Source organism: Scyliorhinus torazame, chromosome 13 (genome assembly GCF_047496885.1).
Source record: "Scyliorhinus torazame isolate Kashiwa2021f chromosome 13, sScyTor2.1, whole genome shotgun sequence".
Classification (NCBI taxonomy): domain Eukaryota; kingdom Metazoa; phylum Chordata; class Chondrichthyes; order Carcharhiniformes; family Scyliorhinidae; genus Scyliorhinus; species Scyliorhinus torazame.
This window is the reverse complement of record NC_092719.1, coordinates 113,132,810-113,159,624: the sequence shown is the minus strand read 5'-3', so window position 1 is coordinate 113,159,624 and position 26,815 is coordinate 113,132,810. Positions and strand designations below refer to the sequence as shown.

At 54.7% G+C, this 26,815-nt stretch overlaps 1 protein-coding gene across 1 annotated transcript in view; it reads left to right on the top strand.

The window, feature by feature from the left end:
• dnah1 (dynein, axonemal, heavy chain 1) overlaps positions 1-26,815 on the top strand; it is a 1,119,271-nt gene that overhangs the window by 885,369 nt on the left and 207,087 nt on the right. Inside the window, exons 64-66 of the mRNA XM_072472076.1 lie at positions 2,286-2,481; positions 22,502-22,653; positions 24,050-24,246. Coding sequence (XP_072328177.1) covers positions 2,286-2,481; positions 22,502-22,653; positions 24,050-24,246 — 545 coding nt within the window. The remainder of the gene's footprint in view (positions 1-2,285; positions 2,482-22,501; positions 22,654-24,049; positions 24,247-26,815) is intronic.

Below are 26,815 nucleotides of genomic sequence, written 5' to 3'. Positions count from 1 at the left end.
ATCCCCATTCTCCTGCCTTCTCCCCATAACCCCTGATCCCCTTATTAATCAAGAACCTATCTATCTCTGTCTTAAAGACACTCAGTGATTTGGCCTCCACAGCTTTCTGCGGCAAAGAGTTCCACAGATTCACCACCCTCTGGCTGAAGAAATTCCTCCTCATCTCTGTTTTAAAGGATTGTCCCTTTAGTCTGAGATTGTGTCCTTTGGTTCTAGTTTTTCCTACAAATGGAAACATCCTCTCCACGTTCACTCTATCCAGGCCTCGCACCCCCCTCCCCAACCCCTACCTCAACCCATCCATCCCCCCCCCCCCCCCCCCCCCCCCCCCCCCCCGTGTCATCTTGCTCTACCAGTCCTGGGAGTTCCCCATGGTCTGCACTATAGTGTTGAGCCCCTCAGTGGTGCTCCTCAGTGACTGGGCCGTGCGCCATGCCCACCTGCAACTGGGACAGGCTCCGCAGCACCTCGGTCATTTACATCTGAGAGCGGGACATGACCCGCAGAACCTCATCAAGGTCGGCCTGGTACTGGGTCACATCCCCCAGCAAGTCAGATATTCTGTGAGACCCTTGGCCATGGCCATCACCGACTGTGTGACACCTTGGACGCCTTCACTCATGGTGCCAATGTCGTACACCAGGCTCTTTACTGCGGTCACCACCTTAGCGGTGCCACTCATTGCCGGCACCATCTCCTGCACCCCTAGCCTCTTGGACGCCTCTAAATGGCTATGGATCTGCTGACATCTCTCTCTGAACATTCATGTTGGTCCCTATCATCTCCAACAGCTCCTATGTACCACAGGCTCAGCATCGGGCTGGGACCCAGCTAGGTCCTGGGATCCAGCAGCCCTCTTACTGCTATCTTGCCTGGGGGTTACTTCCTTCACCTGATGTGCATCATCAGCGGTGTGGTGCTCACCAGATTGTGCCCCCGAAGCCTGTCCACTAACATGTCCCACAGAGATGTGTGTATCTGTGCTGGTGGAGGATGGGGATGACAGCTGTGCCGCGACTATAACAGTTGCACCCTTGGAGCTCTCCCCCGAGGTATTCTTCTCGGACTCAGGAGGGGGGGCCGCCCGGGATGGGCTGGCGCTATTGGCTGAAGGACCTGCGGGCGAATGAACATGTAGCCAGTGGAAGGGATGGGTCAGTCAGTACGGCAATCACTACTCACGTTTGATAGGTCCTCCGGGTGGAGCTTTGCGAAGACCAGTCTGGGCCCTCTCCTGACGTTTCCTGAGGAGACACAGAGAGGGCATCGTTAGCCACAAATGTGGTTCACAGTGGTGTGAGAGGGAGTGTGAAGGATGGTTTGGGGTAGGTTGAGGAGGGAGGGGGTTGGAGGAAAGGCTGGGGGTCGCATGAGGAGTGGATGGGCGGGGGGAGGGGGGGGCGTTGGTGTCTACTCACCCGTGCTGTCCGGAGTAGGTCATTGACCTTTTTTCGGCACTGGAGGCCAGTCCTCCTGGTCACACTCCCCAAGCTGACAGCTGCCGCCACCTCATCACAGGCTGCATTGCCTGTGTGGTGGCTGACTTTTCGGGACCGAACAGACATCCCTCCCGGCCTTCACAGCGTTTAGCAGCAGCCCCCCCCCCAGGTCAGCATCCCTGAATCTTGGGACCGGTCTCCTGGGTGCCTTTATCACGAGCTGGCTGGGGTTGGCTGAGCAAGTGCAGCTTAAGCGCTGCTCGACCTTGTTAGCTGGGGGGCTGGCGTGTGTGGAGGGTGAATCAGCCGGTGAGCCTTCATTTGCAGTGAGAAGCCAATGAGGCTTCGTTAAGTCGACCAATTAATGTTGAATCGCTTTGCCGGCCTCGCTGGGCCGAGCGGTGGGAAGCTCACGGCAATTGCTGCTCGCTACCACACTCAGAAATGTTTCCAAAGAATTGTGCCCAATGGTGTTTTGTCCAATTGCATCCCAATTTAAAAAACTACAGAGAGCCTCTTCTTTGGTCTCAGCATCCCTCGGTTAAAGAATGGCAAATTATCTTTTGGTTGTTCCCGCTGAAATTATTCTTGTGTTGTGATCAGGAAGAACAGAAAGAGAGGTGGTGCCCTGTACGATTAAATAGCTCACTGACACTCAGTACATTGGTCCACCAGCGACTTTTGGTCACCAAGGCAAGATAACAGAGGGTGAAATGCTAATTAAGAAAATTGGCACGGAAACATTTACAGGCAATATACCTGTGCAGTTCTAAGCACATAGATTATATAATCTGAACGCCATCAATTTACTCTGCTATGCTGAATATGTAATTAATCTTCCCACAGATAAAAGTGACAATAGCAGAACAAACGGAGAAAGATATTGATATCACTCGGCTGCAGTACATTCCTGTGGCTGTCCGCACACAAATCCTGTTTTTTTGTGTGTCCGACTTGTCCAATGTGGACCCCATGTACCAGTACTCTTTGGAATGGTTCCTCAGCATCTTCATGTCGGGCATTGCAAATTCTGAGCGAGCAGGTACACCAGTCACGTCAATATTGTAATTTTACATTTGCTTATACATTGAATAAACTGAATAACCTATGCTCTGTTCCATCATTTTTATTCTATAGCCATAAGTTGGACTGATTGCTTAGGGACAACATTGCAAGTGAAAGGCTTACCATTTACCATGCCAGTGTCTAATTGCAGTAGAATGTGATTCCTCAGTCTGTGAGTTGCCACTCTGAGTCATGCTGGAAATTAGACAGCAGACAGTTCTGTATGGTGATGGGCCAGCTTTCATATGGCCACAGGAAGAGGTTTGAGTACAGATTTCCTGCCCACACTCATGCTGGGGCTTGAATGTGATATAGAGATGATGTGAAAAATGAGAGTAAGAAAAGACATGGAGCTTCCCCTCCCCCACTGCCCCAAGGCCCTCAAACGCTGCCTGGGGTTCTTTTCGTACTGCGCTCAGTGGGTCCCAAACTATGTGGACAAGGCCCGCCCACTCATACAGTCAACCCATTTTCCCCTGATGGCCGAGGCACAACAGGCCTTCACCCGTATCAGAGCCGATATCGCCACGGCTGGGATGCACGCAGTAGACGAGACACTGCCCTTTCTTTTTTTTGAAATATATTTTATTGAAATTTTTCATTCACAATTTTTTTCCCTTACACATCAAACATAAAGAAAGTTTAACAGTACAAGTAACATGATAACTACAATCTAATAAAGAGTAACTAACTAACATGGTAAACTAACTGTAGCACACAAAGACTCCGAGAGACGAATAGAGTGAAGTCGATGAGGCTTTATTAAGCGTGACTGTTCCCCCGCAGTTCAGTAGTAGACTGCCTGCGGGGGAGGACTCCTGGTACTTATACTCCGCCTTCAGGGCGGAGCTAGAGGTCAAAGTCCAACCAGGACCCGGGATCTGTCAGCCAATGACATTACGGCTTCACAGTCCCACATGACCCCTAATGCATACTACCACATTCACCCCTTGTTAAAAATGAACCCGGCGGGGTGATGCTTCGCATGGTGGTAAGGGTTTACAAGGCTGGTCCTGGGGGGAAAACTTTCGCATGTTATTACAGTATGTACAAGGTTTTTTTTTGTTTCGAACTATTTACATCAATCGTCAGGAAAAAAAAGACAAAATGTTCTCGTTAAAAGTCCACATATTGTAGTGTTAGATCGACGCCACGAGTCGGTCGGGCGGTCTGGTCGTCCGTGTCGATCGCCTCGGCCCCGGTGGTGGTGGTGGTGCTTGTTCCGGTGTTGTCGTCTCCGGGAGCCTTACGGTTTCAGCTTGGGCTTCACTCCTGGTCGGGCCTGGGAGGAGGACCGACCCTCCTGGGAAGGGGGCGGTCGCGGGGTGCGGCGGTGGCAGGAAGGGGATGATTGGTGTCGGGGGGGTGTGTGTGTTGCCGGCGGGCGCCAGATCTCGCAGGGAGACCGTGTCCTGTCAGCCGTCGGGGTACTCCACGTAAGCGTACTGCGGGTTCGCGTGAAGGAGGTGAACCCTTTCGACCAACGGGTCCGACTTGTGCGCCCGCACATGTTTTCGGAGCAAGATGGGTCCTGGGGCCGCCAGCTAGGTCGGCAGCGACGTTCCAGAGGAGGACTTCCTGGGGAAGACAAGGAGGCGCTCATGAGGCGTTTGGTTAGTGCTTGTACAGAGAAGTGACCGGATGGAGTGGAGGGCGTCCGGGAGGACCTCCTGCCACCGTGAAACTAGGAGGTCCCTGGACCGTAGGGCCAGTAGGACGGTCTTCCAGACCGTGCCGTTCTCCCTCTCTACTTGCCCGTTCCCCTGGGGGTTGTAGCTGGTCATCCTGCTCGAGGCTATACCGTTGCTGAGCAGGAACTGGCGCAGCTCGTCACTCATGAAAGAGGACCCCTGTCGCTGTGGACGTATGCGGGGCAACCGAACAGTGTGAATATGGTGTTCAGGGCTTTAATGACTGTGGCCGCGGTCATGTCAGGGCAGGGGATGGCGAATGGGAAGCGGGAGTACTCGTCCACCACATTAAGGAAGTATATGTTGCGGTCGGTGGAGGAGAGGGGTCCTTTGAAATCCAGACTAAGGCATTCAAAGGGGCGGGAAGCCTTAATCAGGTGCGCACCATCCGGCCTGAAAAAATGCGGTTTGCACTCTGCGCAGATGTGGCAGTTCCTTGTGACTGTACGGACCTCCTCTAAAGAGTATGGGAGGTTGCGGGACTTAATAAAGTGGTAGAACCGAGTGACCCCCGGGTGGCAGAGGTCCTCGTGGAGGGTTTGGAGGCGGTTAATTTGTGCGTTGGCACATGTGCCGCGGGATAGGGCATCGGACGGCTCGTTCAGCTTTCCGGGACGATACAAGATCTCGTAGTTGAAGGTGGAGAGCTCGATCCTCCACCTTAAGATCTTGTCGTTTTTGATTTTGCCCCGCTGTGCATTATCGAACATGAAGGCTACCGACCGTTGGTCCGTGAGGAGAGTGAATCTCCTGCCGGCCAGGTAATGCCTCCAATGTCGCACCGCTTCCACTATGGCTTGGGCTTCCTTTTCCACTGAGGAGTGGCGGATTTCTGAAGCGTGGAGGGTTCGGGAGAAAAAGGCCACGGGTCTGCCCGCTTGGTTAAGGGTGGCCGCTAGAGCTACGTCGGAGGCGTCGCTCTCGACCTGGAAGGGGAGGGAATCGTCGATGGCGCGCATCGTGGCCTTTGCGATATCCGCTTTGATGCGGCTGAAGGCCTGGCAAGCCTCTTTCGACAGAGGGAAGGTCGTGGTCTGTATTGGGGGCGGGCCTTGTCTGCGTACTGGGGGACCCACTGGGCATAGTATGAAAAGAACCCCAGGCAGCGTTTTAGGGCTTTTGAGCAGTGCGGGAGGGGAAATTCCATGAGGGCGCGCATACGTTCGGGGTCAGGGCCTATTATCCCATTGCGCACTACATAGCCCAGGATGGCTAGCCGGTTTGTGCTAAAAACGCACTTGTCCTCGTTGTACGTGAGGTTCAAGGCTTTAGCGGTCTGGAGGAATTTTTGGAGGTTGGCGTCGTGGTCCTGCTGATCGTGGCCGCAGGTGGTTACATTGTCGAGATACGGGAACGTGGCCCGTAACCCGTGTTGATCAACCATTCGGTCCATCTCTCGTTGGAAGACCGAGACCCCGTTTGTGACGCCAAATGGGACCCTTAGGAAATGGTATAATCGCCCGTCTGCCTCGAAGGCTGTGTACTTGCGGTCACTTGGGCGGATGGGGAGCTGATGGTAGGCGGACTTGAGGTCCACGGTGGAGAAGACCTTATATTGGGCAATCCGATTGACCATGTCGGATATGCGGGGGAGAGGGTACGCGTCTAGTTGTGTGTACCTGTTGATGGTCTGGCTATAGTCTATGACCATCCTTTGCTTCTCCCCTGTCTTTACTACTACCACCTGTGCTCTCCAGGGACTATTGCTGGCCTGGATTATGCCTTCCTTTAGTAGCCGCTGGACTTCGGACCGAATGAAGGTCCGGTCCTGGGCGCTGTACCATCTGCTCCTAGTGGCGACGGGTTTGCAATCCGGGGTGAGGTTTGCAAACAAGGATGGGGGCTCAACCTTGAGGGTTGCGAGGCCGCAGATCGTGAGTGGGGGTATTGGGCCGCCGAATTGAAACGTTAGGCTCTGCAGGTTGCACTGGAAATCTAATCCCAGTAATGTGGGCGCGCAGAGTTGGGGAAGGACGTAGAGCCTGTAGTTTTTAAACTCCCTCCCTTGCACCGTTAGGGTAACTATGCAGAAGCCTTTGATCTGTACGGAGTGGGATCCTGCAGCTAGGGAAATCTTTTGTGCACTGGGACGGATGGTCAAAGAACAGCGTCTTACCGTGTCGGGGTGGATAAAGCTCTCCGTGCTCCCGGAGTCGACCAGGCATGGTGTCTCGTGCCCGTTTATCAGCACCGTTGTCGTCGTCGTCTGGAGCGTCCGGGGCCGTGCTTGGTCCAGCGTCATTGAAGCCAGACGTGGTTGTAATGGTTGAGCGTTTTCTTCGAACCCCGTGGAGCCGTCGACACTGGGGTCCGTTGTTGCCGTCCAAGATGGCATCGGGGGTGAACAAGATGGCTGCCCCCATGCATCGCACATGGCTGGGGGGTCACAAGATGGCGGCGGGGGTGGACAAAATGGCCACCCCCATGCGTCGCACAGGTCTGGGGTGGTCCAAGATGGCGGCGCCCTTCCTCCCCTCGTGGTGGCCGGAACCCAAAATGGCGGCGCCTGCGGGTCGCACATGGGGCGCTGGGGGGGTTGGGGAGCGTTAGGAACGCGCAGGGCTCCCTGTTCTCCGGGGAGAGCGGTGGTCGGGACCCAGCGTGGTAGCGCCGGCGGGTCATACATGGGGCGCTGGGGGGGTTGGGGAGCGTAAACGGCGTGCAGGGCTCCCTGATCTCCCGGGACAGCGGCGACCTCGCGGGACCGGCACACAGCCGCGAAATGGCCCTTTTCCCCGCAGCTCTTACAGATCGCTGCGCGGGCCGGGCAGCGCTGCCGGGGGTGTTTCGCCTGGCCGCAGAAATAGCAGCGGGCTCCCCCGGTGCGACTTGGCGTTTGAACCGCGCAAGCCTGTGGGGTGTCCCGGGGGGGGGGGGGGGGTGGTTTGTCACGACGGGTGCGTACGGAGCCCAATGGGCTGCCGCGCGGTCGGGGCCGTAGGCGCGGGTATTTCGCGCGGCACGTCTAGGGAGGCTGCTAGGGCCCGTGCCTCTGAGAGTCCTAGCGACTCTTTTTCTAGAAGTCTTTGGCGGATTTGGGAGGAGTTCATACCCGCCACAAAAGCATCGCGCATTAACATGTCCGTGTGTTCATTTGCGTTCACCAGCGGGCAGCTGCAGGCCCGTCCCAAAATTAGTAGCGCGGCGTAGAATTCATCTATCGATTCTCCGGGACTTTGCCGTCTCGTTGCGAGTTGATAGCGAGCATAGATCTGGTTTACTGGGCGAACAGAGAGACTTTTTAGTGCTGCGAACGCCGTCTGGAAATCCTCTGCGTCTTCGATGAGGGAGAAAATCTCCGTGCTTAACCTCGAGTGCAGGACCTGTAGTTTTTGGTCTTCTGTGACCCGGCCGGTGGCCGTTCTGAGGTAGGCCTCGAAACAAGTCTGCCAGTGCTTGAAAGCTACTACTGAACTGCGGGGGAACAGTCACGCTTAATAAATTGTAGCGCACAAAGACTCCGAGAGACGAATAGAGTGAAGTCGATGACGCTTTATTAAGCGTGACTGTTCCCCCGCAGTTCAGTAGTAGACTGCCTGCGGGGGAGGACTCCTGGTACTTATACTCCGCCTCCAGGGCGGAGCTAGAGGTCAACGTCCAACCAGGACCCGGGATCTGTCAGCCAATGACATCACGGCTTCACAGTCCCACATGACCCCTAATGCATACTACCACACTAACCAATTAACATAAAATGAAACTTTCCCCTCCCCCTCCCTCCTCTCCCCCTCCCCCCTCCTCCCCCCCCCCCCTCCCTTGGTTGCTGCTGCTGGTCATCTATCTTCCCTCTATCGTTCCGCTAGGTAGTCGAGGAATGGTTGCCACCTTCTGGTGAACCCTTGAGCCGATCCTCTCAGTGCAAACTTAATCTGCTCCAGTTTTATGAACCCCGCCATATCGTTTATCCAGGCCTCCAGTCCGGGGGGTTTCGCTTCCTTCCACATGAGTAGAATCCTACGCCGGGCTACTAGGGACGCAAAGGCCACGACATCGGCCTCTTTCGCCTCCTGCACTCCCAGCTCATCCGCAACTCCAAATAAAGCTAACCCCCAGCCTGGTTTGACCCGGACCTTCACCACCTTCGAAATCACTCCCGTCACTCCCCTCCAATACCCCTCCAGTGCCGGGCACAACCAAAACATATGTGTGTGGTTTGCCGGGCTTCCGCCGCACCTCCCACACTTGTCCTCCACTCCGAAGAACCTACTCAACCTTGCTCCCGTTATGTGTGCTCTATGTAGCACCTTAAATTGAATCAGGCTAAGCCTGGCACACGAGGAAGAGGAATTTACCCTGCTTAGGGCATCAGCCCACAGACCCTCCTCTATCTCCTCCCCGAGCTCTTCTTCCCACTTTCCTTTTAGTTCGCCCACCAGCTCCTCCCCCTCTTCTCTCATCTCTCGGTATATCTCTGACACCTTGCCCTCCCCGACCCACACCCCCGAGAGCATTCTATCCTGGATCCCCTGTGTCGGGAGCAATGGAAATTCCCTCACCTGTTGTCTTGTGAACGCCCTCACCTGCATATACCTAAAGAAATTTCCCCGGGGCAGCTTATACTTTTCCTCCAACGCTCCCAAGCTCGCAAACGTCCCGTCTATAAATAAATCTCCCACCCTCCTAATTCCCAACTGGTGCCAGCTCTGGAATCCTCCATCCATCCTCCCTGGGGCAAACCTATGGTTGTTCCTAATTGGGGACTCCACCAGGGCTCCCAGCACACCTCTCTGTCGCCTCCATTGCCCCCAGATATTTAATGTTGCCGCCACCACTGGGTTCATGGTAAATTTTTTTGGTGAGAACGGTAGTGGCGCCGTCACCAGCGCCTCTAGACTCGTCCCTTTACAGGACTTTCTCTCTAGTCTTTTCCACGCCGCTCCCTCTCCCTCTATCATCCATTTACGGATCATCGCCACATTGGCGGCCCAGTAGTAGTCGCCCAAATTCGGCAGCGCCAGTCCCCCTCTGTCTCTGCTACGTTGTAAGAACCCCCTCCTTACCCTCGGAACTTTCCCTGCCCACACGAAGCTCGTGATGCTCCTGTCTATTTTTTTAAAGAAGGCCTTAGAGATCAGTATAGGGAGACATTGGAATACGAATAGGAACCTCGGGAGGACCATCATCTTAATTGCCTGCACTCTGCCCGCCAGTGACAGCGGCTGCATGTCCCACCTCTTGAAGTCCTCTTCCATTTGTTCCACCAGTCGTGTCAGATTAAGTCAGTGCAAGGTTCCCCAGCTCCTGGCTATCTGAATCCCCAGGTATCGAAAGTTTCTTTCCACTCTCCTGTGGCAGGCCCTCTATCCCTCTACTCTGGTCCCCAGGGTGTATCACGAAAAGTTCACTCTTCCCCATGTTAAGCCTATATCCCGAGAAATCTCCGAACTCCCTCAATATCTGCATGACCTCTGTCATCCCCCCCACTGGGTCCGTCACATACAGCAGTAGGTCATCCGCGTAGAGTGACACTCGGTGTTCTTCTCCCCCTCTAATCACCCCTCTCCATTTTCTGGAGTCTCTCAGCGCCATGGCCAGTGGTTCAATTGCCAACGCGAACAGTAATGGAGATAGCGGGCATCCCTGTCTTGTTCCCCTGTATAGTCGGAAATACTCCGATCTTTGCCGACCCGTGACCACACTTGCCGTTGGGGCCCCATAGAGGAGTTTGACCCAGCTAACAAACCCGTCCCCGAACCCGAACCTCCTCAGCACCTCCCATAGATACTCCCACTCCACCCTGTCAAATGCCTTCTCTGCATCCATTGCCACCACTATCTCTGCCTCCCCCTCTACTGGGGGCATCATTATCACCCCTAATAGCCATCGCACATTGACATTTAGTTGTCTCCCTTTACGAATCCTATCTGGTCTTCGTGCACCACTCCCGGGACACAGTCCTCTATCCTCGATGCCAGCACCTTTGCTAGCAATTTGGCGTCCACATTTAGTAGTGAAATAGGCCTATAGGACCCGCACTGCAGCGGATCTTTATCCCGCTTCAAAATTAGCGATATCGTCGTCTCCGACATTGTCGGGGTAGAGTCCCCCCTTCCCTGGCCTCGTTAAAAGTCCTCACCAACAGCGGGGCCAGCAAGTCCACATATTTTCTATAAAATTCCACCGGGAACCCATCTGGTCCCGGGGCCTTCCCTGCCTGCATGTTCCCCAGCCCCTTGGTAACCTCGTCCACCCCAATTGGTGCCCCCAGGCGTTCCACCTCCTGCTCCTCCACCCTCGGGAACCTTAATTGGTCCAAAAACTGCCGCATCTCCTCTTTTCCCTCCGGGGATTGGGACCTATAAAGTCTTTTGTAAAAGGTCTTAAACACCTCGTTTATCTTCCCTGCTTTCCGCACCGTAGCTCCCTTTTCATCTCTAATTCCCCCTATCTCCCTCGCCGCTGTCCTCTTTCGCAGCTGATGGGCCAACAGGCGACTAGCCTTTTCCCCATATTCATATCTCATCCCCTGTGCCTTCCTCCACAGCACCTCCGCCCTCCTGGTGGTCAGAAGGTCGAACTCCGTCTGGAGTCGTCGTCTCTCCCTGTACAGTCCCTCCTCCGGGGTCTCCGCATATTCTTTGTCCACCCTTAAGATCTCCCCCAGTAATCTTTCCCTTTCCTTGGCCTCTGTTCTCCCTTTGTGGGCCCTGATGGAGATCAGCTCTCCTCTGACCACCGCCTTTAGTGCTTCCCATACCACTCCCACTCGGACCTCCCCGTCGTCATTGGCCTCCAGGTATCTCTCGATACATCCCCGCACCCTTCCACAGACTCCCTCATCCGCCAACAATCCCACACCTAATCGCCAGAGTGCACGCTGCTCCCTCTCCTCTCCTAGTTCCAGGTCCACCCAATGTGGGGCATGATCCGAGATAGCTATGGCTGAATACTCAGTTTCTTCCACCCTCGAGATCAACGACCTTCCCAAAACAAAAAAATCTATCCGGGAGTACACCTTATGAACATGGGAGAAGAAGGAGAACTCCCTGGCCTTCGGTCTAACAAATCGCCATGGATCCACTCCCCCCATTTGGTCCATAAACCCCTTAAGCACCTTGGCCGCTGCCGGCCTTCTTCCGGTCTTAGATCTGGATCTATCTAACCCTGGGTCCAGCACGGTGTTGAAGTCTCCCCCCATTATCAAGTTTCCTACCTCCAGGTCCGGTATATGTCCCAGCATCCGCTTCATGAATCCCGCATCATCCCAATTCGGGGCATATACGTTAACCAACACGACCTCCATTCCCTCCAGCCTGCCACTCACCATCACATATCTGCCTCCACTATCTGCTACAATGCTCCTTGCTTCGAATGATACCCGTTTCCCCACCAGTATGGCCACCCCTCTATTCTTTGCATCCAGCCCTGAATGGAACACCTGTCCCACCCATCCTTTCCTTAGCCTAACTTGGTCCGCCACCTTCAGGTGCGTCTCCTGGAGCATAGCCACGTCTGCCCTCAGTCCTTTCAAGTGCGCGAACACTCGGGCCCTTTTAATCGGTCCATTTAGGCCTCTCACGTTCCACGTGATCAGCCGCACTGGGGGGCTACCTGCCCCCTTCCCGTGTCGACTAGCCATCACCCTCTCTAGGCCAGTCCCACGTGCCGATTCCGCGCTCCCACTCGTTCCCCAGGTGGCGCATTCCAGCCCCGACCACCCTTTCTTTCGCCAGTTCCTCTTTGATTTCTGCAGCAGCAACCCAGTTATCCTCCCCCCCCCCCCCCCCCCCCGCCCCCCGCTAGATCCCCATCTAGCGTGATTGCTCCCCCCATATTACTTCCGCAAGTCAGCTGACTTCAACTGACCCCGGCTTCTCCCGCTCACTCCTTGACACCCCCGTGCGGGGAACTCCCATCTACCTTGCGCCTATCTTCCCGCCATCACCTTTCTGGCGCGGAACAAGGACAGTAGGCTCCATATTCTCTGTAGCTGTCCCGCCCCTTGTGGCGCAGCTCCTCTCCCGCCCCACTCCCATTCCTCATCCTCCGCCTATGTCTCTTCTTTCCCCCCACCGGCGCCCACATTTCTTAGTGTCCCCCCCCTTCCCAATTTACATCTCTATATACAGCGACAGTGACATTTCCCTCTAATATCAGTCCCTCAGTTCCGATCCAGTTCTCGGCTTTAATAAAGGTCCATGCTTCTTCCGCCGTTTCGAAGTAGTGATGCCTCTCCTGGTACATGACCCATAGTCGCGCCGGCTGCAGCATCCCGAACTTCACCTCTTCTTGTGTAACACCTCCTTGGCTCGATTAAAACTCGCCCTCCTTCTCGCCACCTCCGCACTCCAATCCTGGTACACCCGTACCACCGCATTCTCCCATCTACTACTCCTTACCTTTTTGGCCCATCTCAGAACCACTTCTCTATCATTAAAGCGGTGAAATCGCACGATTGTCGCCCTAGGTGGTTCTCCCGCCTTTGGTCTCCTCGCAGGGACCCGATGAGCCCCCTCCACTTCTAAGGGGCCCGAAGGGGCCTCAGCTCCCATCAGCGAGCTTAGCATCATGCTCACGTAAGCCCCGCAGTCCGCTCCTTCCACTCCCTCGGGGAGACCCAGGATCCGAAGGTTCTTCCTTCGTGCTCTGTTTTCTAGGGCCTCAATCCTTTCAATGCACTTTTTGTGGAGCGCCTCGTGCGTCTGTGTTTTGACCGCCAGGCCCAGGATCTCGTCTTCATTATCCGTCACCTTCTGTTCCACCACGCGGAGCTCTGTCTCCTGGATCCTTTGTGCCTCTTAAGCCCCTCAATTGCCTGTAGCATCGGGGTCAGCACCTCCTTCTTAAGTAGCTCCACACACCGTCTTAAGAATTCGTCTTAATCGGGCCCCCATGTCGCCTGGGCTTACTCCGCCGCCATCTTGCTTCTTTTTCCTCCTGTCCTATCGTCGAGGATTCTTCGCGATGTAGCCGCCGCCGACGATATTTTTCTCTTTCGTTGGGGGGGACTCCCTATTAACTCACCCCACACCGGGTTTTCGTCCTGAAAAAATTCCCCGTTGGGGCTCTTAAAAGAGCCCGAAGGTCCGTTTGAGCTGGAGCCGCCGAAACGTGCGGCTTAGCTGGGCATCGCCGCAACCGGAAGTCGACACTGCCCTTTCAAGTAGAGAGCGACGCATCAGACGTCGCCCTAGCCGCCACTCTCAATCAGGCAGGCAGACCCGTGGCATTCTTTTCCCGCACCCTTCATGCTTCAGACTTTCGACACTCATCCGTCGAAAAAGAGGCACAAGCTATCGTTGAAACTGTGCGGCATTGGAGACATTACCTGGCCGGCAGGAGTTTCACTCTCCTCACTGACCAACGGTCGGTAGCCTTCATGTTCAATAACACACAGCGGGGCAAGATCAAGAATGATAAGATCTTGAGGTGGAGGATCGAGCTCTCCACCTACAATTACGAGATTTTTTTTTTATTTTTTTACAAATATTTTTATTAAGGTTTTTTAACAACACAATTTTTTCCCCTTACAAACAATAACCCCCCCCCCCCCCCCCGGTAACAAAATAACGCAAAATCTCCCTGAGCAAGATATATACAAGGCAAGATGGTATATTTACATAGCTTTATACACTGGCTCTTGGCCGCGCGTAACGTTTCCCCCCACCCGCCATGCTATCTCCCGCTCGTCCATCCCCTCAGACAGTCTCTCGTTCCCCACCCCCCCCCCCCCCCCCCCCCCCCGCGCCCAGGGTTGCTGCTGCTGCTGCTGATCGACCTTCTTCTAACGCTCCGCGAGATAATCTAGGAACGGTTGCCACCGCCTGTAAAACCCCTGTGCAGACCCTCTCAAAGCAAACTTAATTCTCTCCAATTTTATGAACCCCGCCATGTCATTAATCCAGGCCTCCAGGCTAGGGGGCTTCGCCTGCTTCCACAGTAGCAAGACCCTTCGCCGGGCTACTAGGGAGGCAAAGGCCAGAATTCCGGCCTCTTTCGCCTCCTGCACTCCCGGCTCATCCACTACTCCAAATATTGCTAGTCCCCAGCTTGGCTTGACCCGGACTTTCACCACCTGTGATATTACTCCCGCCACTCCTCTCCAGAACCCCTCCAATGCCGAGCATGACCAACACATATGGACATGGTTCGCCGGGCTCCCTGAACATCTTTCACATCTATCCTCTACCCCAAAGAACCTACTCAGCCTCGCCCTCGTCAAATGCGCTCTGTGAACCACCTTAAATTGTATCAGACTGAGCCTGGCACACGAGGAAGAGGTATTAACCCTACCCAGGGCGTCGGCCCATAGCCCTTCCTCAATCTCCTCCCCCAGCTCCTCCTCCCATTTACCTTTCACTTCTTCTACTAGCGCTTCCCCCTCTTCTTTCATCTCTTGGTATATTTCCGATACCTTGCCCTCCCCGACCCATACCCCCGAGATCACCCTATCTTGAACTTCTCGTGCCGGGAGCAACGGAAATTCCCTCACCTGTCGCCTCACAAAAGCCCTCACCTGCATATATCTAAATGCATTTCCCAGGGGTAACTCAAATTTCTCCTCCAGTGCCCCTAGACTCGCAAATGTCCCGTCAATGAACAGGTCCCCCATTCTTCTTATCCCCGCCCGATGCCAGCCTTGGAACCCCCTGTCCATCTTCCCTGGGACAAACCGGTGGTTACCCCTGATTGGGGACCACACCGATGCTCCCATTGCACCCCTGTGTCTTCTCCACTGGCCCCAGATCTTTAATGTTGCCGCCACCACCGGGCTTGTGGTGTATTTTGTCGGCGAGAGCGGCAGCGGTGCCGTTACCAACGCCCCCAGGCTCGTTCCTTTGCAGGACGCCATCTCCATCCTCTTCCATGCCGCCCCCTCTCCCTCCATAACACACTTACGGATCATCGCCACATTTGCTGCCCAGTAGTAACTCTCTAGGTTTGGCAAAGCCAACCCTCCTCGGTCCCTGCTGCGTTCCAAGAACCCTCGCCTAACCCTCGGGGTCTTATTCGCCCACACAAACCCCATAATACTCCTACCTACTCTCTTGAAAAAGCCCTTGGTGATCACGATGGGGAGGCACTGAAACACGAACAAAAACCTCGGAAGGACCACCATTTTGACCGACTGCACCCTACCCGCCAACGAGAGCGGGAGCATGTCCCATCTTTTAAAATCCTCCTCCATTTGCTCCACCACCCTCGTCAAATTCAAGTTATGTAGGGCCCCCCAACTTCTGGCTATCTGGATCCCCAGATACCGAAAACTCCTCTCCGCCCTCCTCAGCGGCAGGTCCCCTATCCCTCTTTCTTGGTCCCCTGCCTGTAGTACAAAAAGCTCACTCTTCTCTACATTAAGCTTGTAGCCCGAAAACTCTCCAAACTCCTTCAGAGTCTGCATGACCTCCACCATCCCCTCCATTGGGTCCGCCACGTATAGCAGCAGGTCATCCGCATATAGCGATACCCGATGCTCCTCTCCCCCGCGGACTATCCCCCTCCATTTCTGAGACTCCCTAAGTGATATGGCCAAGGGTTCGATCGCCAGTGCAAACAACAGGGGGGACAGGGGACACCCCTGTCTCGTCCCTCGGTACAGCCGAAAGTACTCTGACCTCCGCCGGTTTGTCACTACGCTCGCCACCAGGGCGCTGTAAAGGAGCTTAACCCATCTAATAAACCCTCCCCTGAACCCAAACCTGCGCAATACCTCCCAGAGGTACTCCCACTCTACTCGGTCAAAGGCTTTTTCCGCGTCCATAGGTGCCACTATCTCCGCCTCTCCCTCCTCCGATGTCATCGTTATCACGTTTAAGAGCCGCCGCACATTGGTATTTAACTGCCTGCCCTTTACAAATCCCGTTTGGTCCTCGTGTATCACCCCCGGGACACAGTCCTCAATCCTAGTGGCCAGTACCTTCGCCAATAGCTTAGCATCCACATTGAGGAGCGAAATCGGCCTGTACGATCCACATTGCAGTGGATCCTTGTCTCGCTTTAGGATCAGGGAGATTGTCGCCTCCGACATTGTCTGGGGCAGGGTTCCCTCCTCTCTTGCCTCGTTGAAGGTCCTCACTGGTAGCGGGGCCAGCAGGTCCACATATTTTCTGTAGAATTCCACCGGGAACCCGTCCGGCCCCGGGGCCTTCCCCGCCTGCATGCTCCCCAAACCCTTACTCAACTCCTCCAGCCCAATTGGTGCCCCCAAACCAACCGCCTCCTGCTCCTCCACCCTCGGGAACCCCAGCTGGTCCAGGAATCGCCTCATCCCCCCTTCCCCCCCTGGGGGCTGGGACCTGGACAGCTCTTCATAAAAGTCCTTAAATACCTTATTTATTTTCGTTGCACTTCGTACAGTGGCTCCCCTTCCATCTTTGATTCCTATTTCCCTCGCTGCCGCCCTCTTACGGAGCTGGTGCGCCAGCATCCGACTAGCCCTCTCCCCGTACTCGTAAGTCGCCCCTTGCGCCTTCCTCCACTGTGCCTCCGCCTTGCCCGTGGTCAGCAGGTCAAACTCCGTCTGGAGCCGTCGCCTTTCCCCAAGTAATCTTTCCTCCGGGGCCTCTGCGTATCTCCTGTCCACCCGCAAGATCTCCCCCACTAACCTCTCCCTTTCCATTCCCTCTATCTTCTCCCTATGAGCCCTGATGGAGATCAGCTCTTCCCTGATCACTGCCTTCATCGCCTCCCATACCACTCCCACTCGCACCTCCCCGTTCTCGTTGGCCTCCAAGTACCTTTCAATACACCCCCTCACCTTCCCACACACCACCTCATCGGCCAGCAGTCCCACATCCAGCCGCCACAGCGGGCGTTGGTCCCTCTCCTCTCCCAGCTCCAGTTCCACCCAGTGCGGGGCATGGTCCGAAACGGCTATGGCCGAATACTCCGTCCCCCCCACTCTCGGGGTGAGCGCCCTGCCCAGAACAAAGAAATCTATCCGGGAGTAATCCTTATGCACGTGGGAGAAAAAAGAAAATTCCCTGGCCTGCGGTCTTGCAAACCTCCATGGGTCTACTCCCCCCATCTGATCCATAAACCCCCTAAGTACCTTGGCCGTCGCCGGCCTCCTTCCCGTCCTTGATCTGGAGCGGTCCAGTGCTGGGTCCAGCACCGTATTGAAGTCCCCTCCCATTATTAGTCCTCCTATCTCCAGGTCTGGAATGCGCCCCAACATGCGCTTCATGAATCCAGCATCATCCCAGTTCGGGGCGTATACATTTACCAACACCACCCACGTCCCTTGCAACCTACAGCTCACCATCACATATCTCCCTCCATTATCCGCTACGATAGTCTTGGCCCCAAATGACACATGCTTTCCCACCAGAATTGCCACCCCTCTATTTTTTGCGTCCAATCCCGAGTGAAATACCTGTGCTACCCATCCCTTTCTTAACCTGACCTGGTCCGCCACCTTCAGGTGTGTCTCTTGGAGCATTGCCACATCTGCCTTCAGTCCCTTCAAGTGCGCGAACACTCGAGCCCGCTTCACCGGCCCATTCAGGCCCCTCACGTTCCACCCTTGTCCGCGTCTCCCTCACTCTCCAGTCCCCCAGCTGGGGGTCCCCCGGCCCAGCCAACTCTTCTGTGTCCCGTTCTCTTTCGGCCAGTGCAGCAGCAACCCTTTCCCCCCCCCCTCTTCCCCACCTCCCTCCTCTCCCCCCCACCCCCCCCCGCTAGATCCCCGTCTAGCTTTTTTGCTCCCCCATATCCCTCCCGTAAGTCAGCTGACACCTGCTGACCCCGGCTTCCCCCGCCATCCCTTTAACCCCCCCGTGTGGGTCTCTCCCAATCAATGTACATTCCTTTGTCCCCTTCCCGCCCTTTTTATTTTATTTTTTTGCCGCGCGCGGGAAAAGCCCCGCGCTTCCCAAAGCCTGCCCCGCTCCCCATGGCGCTGCTCCTGTCATGGCCTTGTCGCTCTCCCCCAGCCCATATATCCTTTCCTGCGCGTGGTTGACCCCCTATGTACAACAAACATCATACTTCACCCCTCAAACACCCCCCTCCCACACAAACCCTCAATTAGAGTCCAATTTTTCAGCTAATATAAAGGTCCACGCCTCTTTGGGCGTTTCGAAGTAGTGGTGTTGGCCATTATGTGTAACCCACAGTTGCGCTGGCTGCAGCATTCCAAATTTCACCCCTTTCCGGTGCAGCACCGCTTTGGCCCGGTTGAAACCCGCTCTCCGCTTAGCGACCTCCGCGCTCCAGTCCGGGTATATTCTGATCTCCGCATTGTCCCACTTGCTGCTCTGTTCCTTCTTGGCCAATTTCAGGACCCTCTCTCTGTCCGTAAACCGGTGAAATCTCACCACCATCGCCCTTGGCGGCTCTTTTGCATTGGGCTTCCTCGCTAGCACTCGGTGCGCCCCATCCAGCTCCAGCAATCTCGGGGGGGCCTCCACACCCATCAGCATCCCGATCATTGTGCCCACATATGCCGCGGCATCGGCCCCCTCCATTCCTTCTGGGAGACCCAGGATCCTCAAGTTGTTTCTCCTTGATCTGTTCTCCAGGTCGAGTCTTCCCGCCCACGTCTTGTGCAGCGCCTCGTGCCGCTCCACTCTCTCCGCCAGGCCCACGAGCTCGTCGCCGTTCTCACTCACTAATTACGAGATTTTATATCGCCCCGGTAAGCTCAACGAGCCCCCAGACGCCCTACCCCGAGGTACATGTGCCAGCGCACAGGTAGACCGACTCCGGACCCTGCACGACAGTCTTTGTCACCCGGGAGTCACACGGTTGTACCATTTCAAAAAGACCCGCAATCTGCCCTACTCCGTCGAGGAAGTACGGACAATCACCAGGGACTGCCAGGTCTGTGCGGAGTGCAAGCCGCACTTCTACCGGCCGGACCGTGCGCGCCTGGTGAAGGCCTCCCGCCCCTTTGAGCGCCTCAGTGTGGATTTCAAAGGGCCCCTCCCCTCCACCGACCATAACACGTATTTTCTCAGTGTGGTCGATGAGTACTCCAGATTCCCCTTCGCCATCCCATGCCCCGAAATGACGTCTGCCACCGTCATCAAAGCCCTCAACATAATCTTTGCTCTGTTCGGTTTCCCCGCCTACATCCACAGTGACAAGGAATCCTCCTTCATGAGTGATGAGCTGCATCAGTTCCTGCTCAGCAGGGGTATCGCCTCCAGCAGAACTACAAACTACAACCCCCGGGGAAACGGACAGGTAGAGAGGGAGAATGGGACGGTATGGAGGGCCGTCCAACTGGCCCTACGGTCCAGGAACCTCCCGGCCTCCCGCTGGCAGGAGGTCCTCCCTGATGCACTACACTCCATTCGCTCATTACTCTGCACTGTCACTAACAATACACCCCATGAACGTCTTTTTGCCTTCCCCAGGAAGTCCACATCCGGGGTGTCGCTCCCGACTTGGCTCGCAGCTCCAGAACCTGTCCTGCTCCGTTGGCATGTCCGACTCCACAAGGCGGACCCGTTGGTGAAAAGGGTGCAATTGCTCCATGCAAACCCCCAGTATGCCTACGTGGCGTACCCTGACGGCCGCCAGGTTACTGTCTCCCTCAGGGACTTGGCACCAGCAGGTCACACACCCGGCCCGGCACCACCCTCCCCTCGTCCGGCGCTCCCAGCAGCAACCCGCCCGGGACCATCCATCCTCCCCCTGCCCACGCTCGAGGATGAAGAGGATTTTGGCACACTCGCGGAGGCTCCGGACATAAGACCAGCATCGGCATCGCCGCCACCACTACGTCGCTCCCAGCGGCACATCGTGGCCCCGGACCGGTTAAACCTCTAACTGGTCCACTGGACCTCAAAAGTCATTTTTTTCCCTCTCTATCAAAAATTGTAAATGTAAATGTAAAAAGAAAACCATTTGTTGTATATAGTTCTCCACCACCCCCACCGGACTCAATTTTAACAGGGGGTGAATGTGGTAAACCACTGTTGCACCTCTATTAAATGATGTATGGTAGGACCTGTACTCAGGTACGTTGGTAGTCCCTGCCTGCTGGCTCCACCCAGTAGGCGGAGTATAAATATGTGTGTCCTCCAGGCTGCAGCCATTTCGCCAGCTACTGTGGGAGGCCACACACCTTAGAGCAATAACGCCTCAGTTGTACCCAACACGAGTCTTTGTGCAATTGATTGTGCATCATCCCACACCTACTTGGGGGAGCTTATCCAGTATCTTCCAGCCTCCTGGAATCTACCGGCCTCTCCAGTGATATGGCAGCGGGGCGCCGTTCAGTACTGGTCCATGCAAACGTGGAGGAGGCGAATGGCACCCGAGCATGTCCCAGGCCATCTGAGGCTCCTGGGTGGTCAGTGACAGTGCAGGGTGGCCCCCTGGCTCTACCCCTGGAATGTGCCCACCTTGGTACTACCAGGCTTGCACCTTGGAATTGCCAATCTGGCACACTGCAAGCTGGCAGTGCAAAAGTGCGCAGCTGCCAGGATGGCACCTTCAAGGGTCAGGGCCTGAGAGGGGGTCATGTCCATGAAAGGAGGGTGGAGGGGAGGTATGACGGGTGGAGGGTGCAGGACAGCTAAGTAGGGGCCTCTGGGCGGTTGAGGGGGAGGGTGACGGGTGGAGGTCATGGAAGGGGGACCTGTAATGGGGCTAGAAGGGGCCTGAAGAGTGGGGCCCCCAGGGACCTCATAGTGGGGTGTCCTCATTTTTAAATGGTGTCCCTATCTCTGAAGCCCTGAAGCGATTTCCCCCCCACCCCCGCCAAGCCCCAACGCACTATAGGAAGGCACCCCCCCCCTTCCCGAACGCACCCCCCACTCCAACACCCATGCAGGGCACCACCGGCCCGATCGCCACTTCACAGAAAATGCCACCTGGGCACCTTGGCAATGCCAGGCTGGTACTCAGGTGGAACTGCCAAGGTTCCAGGCTGGCACTGTCAGGGTGCAAGGCTGGCACCAGCAGTGCCAGGGTACCACCCTTCCCAAAGGGCATGCACCTGGGGGCCTCCAATCCCCTGGACACCCCCACGAGTGCCGTTCCATATGGCCCCCGTTTGTGGAGACCAGTAATGAATGGCGCTCGCCCAAGGTCTCCGAGGCTGAGGGACAGATCCCGCAATTGGTAGGATTTACATCGCAACGTCTCGTGAGATCGCCTTAGATCTCGCAAAACGTTGCGAGCCGGGTAAATCCCGGGAGCAGGGTCTTCCGGCGTCTATCGGCCATGCTGCGCTGTGACGGGCTGCTTTTTGGGCACACTGTGCCGTACAATCATGCCCTAAGTGTGGGCTAAGTGACTAAGTGTCATTAGATAGCAGTGGGGAACTCGCCAGCAGAGCCGCAGGAAACCCCCAGCAAAACCCGCCACAAATGACACATAGAAATGTTTGTGTTAAATCGCGCCCCAAGAATTTTTTCCAGCACTGGGGAACTGTACTCACTGGCCAGACTGACTCCTCCGAGACTGGGCCACCCTTTTGAAAGGGTGCCCGAATCTCTAGTTGAGCATGAGGATCCCCCAATACCCCACCCACGGACAATGTTACCCCCCCCCACCCCCCACCCCCCCCACCCACACACATGGGCACTGCCCCACACCACCTCCCAAGTGAGGACACCCCTCTATGCGGTCACTGAAGGCTCCCCATTTCCAGGTCTTCCCCTCCACCTTTCAGGGCCGCACCTTCACCGCTCCCCTACCTTCCAGAGGCCCCTCATACCCGCCCTTCATCCCCCCACCCTTCATAGCGCTCCTCTCCCTCCTTTCATGGGCATGGCCCCCCCTCAGACTGTGACTCTTTGCAATGCAACCCTGGCACCTGGGCACCCTGACACTGCCACCCTGGCACCTTGCAAGTGCCAGGATGGCAATGCCACAGTGCCAAGTGCCAGCCTGGTAATGCAAAGGTGACAGGTGCCAGGGAGAGCCAGGGTGCCACCTTACCCTGCCCCGGACCACTCAGGGGCCTCTCCTGGCCTGAGAGATGGCCCACGTGCCATTCCACCAGGTCCACACATGCATGGACCAGTACTGATCGGCGCCTGGCTGGGGTCTCCCTGGGGATACCGGTAGATGCTGGGAGCTGGTTAGATCCAGTGTCAGCACAGTGAAGTGAGTTCTTAAACCCACTTAGCCGTGCAAGACTGGTTCCTGCCCATTGTGGACAGGAACCAGATCGCGACGCGTCTGGTTAGATCTTGTGAGGCGCAATGTCTGTCGGGAATCCCGGGGGTATCCTGTCACGTCCCCTTTCGAGCGTAATGTGGCCGATAGATCATGCCCTGTAGATCAACTTTTAAAAAGGCAGATAGAAAATGAGACAGAAAGAGAGGTGTATTTGAATATTCTTCTGAAATGATATGAGACTGAGTTGGGAATGACTTACACACAACTGTTAATTTTGTTTATCAGATACTGTGGAGAAGAGGATAAAACTCATCAATAATCACTTCACCTACAGTCTGTACCTCAGCGTCTGCAGGAGCCTCTTCGAGAAACACAAGCTAATGTTTGCTTTCCTGGTGTGCGTAAGAATCATGATGAATGATAACAAGATTGACATGGTCAGTAACATAGGAATAAATGTCTATTGGCCTAATCATAGAAATCCTTGTTGAAAAGATGGAATTTTGCTTGTGTCATTTTTAACTCCCCACCACAGATTTCACTTTCAACTCTAATCTTATTCAGGGTTTATTGTGCTGCTTCCTTGTCTGCTGTTTTGATTCATTTGATTCCAGGATGTGGTGTCGCTGGTTAGGCCACATGTATTACCCATCCCTAAAGGCAATACGGAATGTTCAATAAATGCTGGCCTAGCCAGCGATGTCCACATATCATAAATCAATGAAAAAAGTTTTAACAGCACAGAAGGAAGTAGCACAATGATATACAGACAGGATGGATTGCCCCTGGGAGTCCTCAGCATTAATTTTGGACCCCAGAAAGTTTCATACCATTAGATCATCCCTATTGATTGTCACCCTCCAGTGTCACCCTCCCTCAGCTGATCATTTTGTCGTGCTCCATGATGAACACCACTGGGAAGAAGCACTGAAGGTAACAAGACCAAAGATTGTACTCTTAGGATTATAGAATGGTTACAGCATAGAAGGAGACTATTCGGTCCATTGTGTCCATGCTGGCTCTCTGCAAGAGCAGCTCAGCTAGTTTCAGTCCCCTACCCTTTCCCTGTTGCTCTGAGTTTGCTTTTCTCTTCAGGTGTTTGTCCAATTCCCCTCTGAAAGCCCCAATTAAGAGGTGCCACCACATTCGTAGGCAATGCATTCCAGATTCTAACCACATTGTGTAAAACCACTTTTCCTCAAGTCACTGTTGGTTATTTTGCTAAACGTCCATCACCAAGACAGCAGCAAAACTACTGCCCAAGCTGGCTGAGTCAGAAAGGACGTAACTGTCACACGGGACCTGTAATAGGTGGCGAAAGTACCACTACAAAGGTAAACTCTATTTGACTTCATGTTCACCAATCTCCCTGTCGCAAATGCTGGAAGGCGGACTTCCATAGTCACACCTCCTTGTGCAACAACAAAACTAATCTTGATCTAATTAATTACTGAAATAAATAAAATGAGCAAACACTATTATCCGAGGAAAAATTAAAAAAACAATGAACGTATTCAACACCTCTGTGAACATCAGAAAGAAACGAGATCTTAACTGTTCAGAAATAAAAAGAGAAATTGTTGAAAACATGCAACAAGTCAGGCAGCATCTGTGGAGAAAGAAAGTTAACGGCTTACTTCAGAATCAGCAGTCTTTCACTTTTGTGTCAACTTTTCAGGCCTAGTCTACTCAAAGATATCAACCCAAAATGTTAACCCAGTTTTTCTCTTTTTCAATTGCTGATGACCTTCTGAGTACATCCAACATTTTCTATTTTTATTTACATATTCGTACTGTTGTAATGACCTGTCCTAATTTGAATGTATTGAACAGCATGAATGGCATTACCTTCTCTCTGGAGGATCAGTCCAATTACTGAATCCCAACCCAGCTTCTGACTGGCTGTCAGACCGAGCATGGAGGGACATCCAGAGCCTCAGTAGCTTGGAGCACTTTGCCGACTTTACAGAACATTTTGCCAACTACCTGGACGAATTCAAAGGAATCTTTGACAGCCAGGAACCCCACAGGTGATCTTTAAATACCCATTAATTGAGATAACTCTCTGCATGCTCATTCATGTAAATCGTCTTACCAAGAGATTGGGGTCCCCAATTTGTACAAGGGGATGCGGCGTGATCCGGACTGCTAGAGCCATCCAATGCTGGCCTTACCAGAGTGTGCAGGGTCAGTGGCAAGGCAGTGAATTTGCATCGGAACAAGAGGCATCTACACTCCTGCAGATACATTTCCAAAGCCCGAGAGCCCACATGGGCAATGGACTCTGTCATCTGCTACTGTCCAGGATACTCCCCATCATCCTTCCCACCCTTCTCTACCCCCAAATGTTTGTCTGTTGAACAATTGTTATGTTTATTAAGGTGTTCAAAAGTCACCCATTAACATCTGAATGCTGCTCACAACATTAATTTGTGCTAATTTTTGGATGACTTTCAGGCTAGTCTAAACTAATACAGTAGGACCATTAAAGTACAGGCATGGGTACAGACCATTTTGAAGATAATTCTCATAGAAGAGTAATTCCAATCATTGAATAGAAGGAACAACTGCAGAGAAAGAGAAGAAACTGGCAACCATGGGGCAAAACCCTCTAATCAGAACTTCCCAGCCTTGCAATAGTTACCTGTCACTATGTGAAAAGCAGCTAAGTCCTACCTAAGCCATTTTATGTCTTAATTCTAGCTTGGCTTCATGTAGGCAGAGCATAACAGGACTGTAACTTACCTTGATATGTAACCGTAAGGTGAAGATCTGCACAGTGCAGAAGGAGGCCATTCGGTCCATCAAGTCTGCACCCACCCTCCAAAAGAGCACCCCACTTAGGCTCATGCCTCTGCCCTATTCCTGTGACCTCACCTAACCTTTGGACACTAAAGGCAATTTAACATGGCCAATCCACCTAACCTGGACATCTTTGGACTGTGAGAGGAAACCAGAGCACCCAGAGGAATTCCACGCAGACACAGGGAGAATGTACAAACCACACACAGACAGTCTCCCAAGGTCGGAATCATACTTAGATCCCTGGCGCTGTGAGGCAGCAGTGCTAACCACTGTGCCACCATGACGGCCCACAGATTCTCATCTGTGGTTCCCTACACGATTCATTTACACATCAGAATTATCATCATGAGAGTGAGATGGGGGAAGGCCTGTGGCCGGCCGAGACTGTGGACAGGTTTCGATTGGCCTAGGAGATGTGAATGGTGCGGGGATGGGGAGCAAGCAGAGCAAATGGTTGGGGAGTTTCTGGGATAGGGAGGGGTTGTTGGTTTTCGGTGACTGGGGGCAGTGCTTGGTCCTGTCATAATATGCACTCATGTTCATAATGAGATACAGGCAGGCAGTGATGGACACACACCGGAACCAATCACCACACAGAATACAGAACAACCAATCACCAGGCAGGACACTACAGGGCACATGACCAGTATAAAACACACGAGGCAGGAAGGCTCGGCCTCTTCGTACTGGTGATAGCTGTAGCAACAGTCAGGGTGCAATGTATAGTCAGCACCTACTACATATAGCACAGAGCAAGTCTGGGCAAGCCAGACCAAGGTTAGCAAGCTTAGATTAATAGAGTGTCAACCCACAGCGAACTGTGTACTTTACTCGGCAAGTTCAATAAAGCAGTGTTGAACCATCTACAGCGTTGGAAGCCTGTTTTCAAATGATACTGCATCGAGTTGCAGTCCGTGTTAATCCAACATATATAACACATCAGGGGCGAGATTCTCCGACCCCCCGCCGGGTCGGAGAATCGCCGGGGGCTGGCATGAATCCCGCCCCCGCCGGTTGCCGAATTCTCCACCACCGTATAGTCGGCGGGGGCGGGAAACGCGCCGCGCCGGTTGGCGGGCCCCCTCCCGCGATTCTCCGGCCCGGATGATCCGAAGTCCCGCCGCTAAAATGCCTGTCCCGCCGGCGTAGATTAAACCACCTACCTTACCGACGGGACAAGGCGGCGCGGGCGGGCTCCGGGGTTCCTAGGGGGGGGCGCGGGGCGATCTGGCCCCGGGGGGTGCCCCCACGGTGGCCTGGCCCGCGATCGGGGCCCACCGATCCGCGGGCGGGCCTGTGCCGTGGGGGCACTCTTTCCCTTTCACCTTCGCCACGGTCTCCACCATGGCAGAGGCGGAAGAGACTCCCTCCACTGCGCATGCGCGGGAATGCTGTCAGCGGCCGCTGATGCTCCCGCGCATGCGCCGCCCGGAGATGTCATTTCCGCGCCAGCTGTCGTGGCACCAAAGGCCTTTTCCACCAGCTGGCGAGGCGGAAATTCATCCGGCGCGGGCCTAGCCCCTTAAGGTTGGGGCTCAGCCCCCAAAGATGCGGAGCCTTCCGCACCTTTGGGGCGGCGCGATGCCCGACTGATTTGCGCCGTTTTGGGCGCCAGTCGGCGGACATCGCGCCGTTTCCAGAGAATTTCGACCCAGGTCCCATTCATGGGGCGGGGGGGGCCATTTTGGGTGGATGTTGGGCCCAAGAGGTTGGCGGCGGGGAGGCGGGAGGGGGGGGGGGGGGGCGGGAGGGGGGGGGGGGGGGCGGGGGGGCCCGCAGGGTGGTCATGGGGGG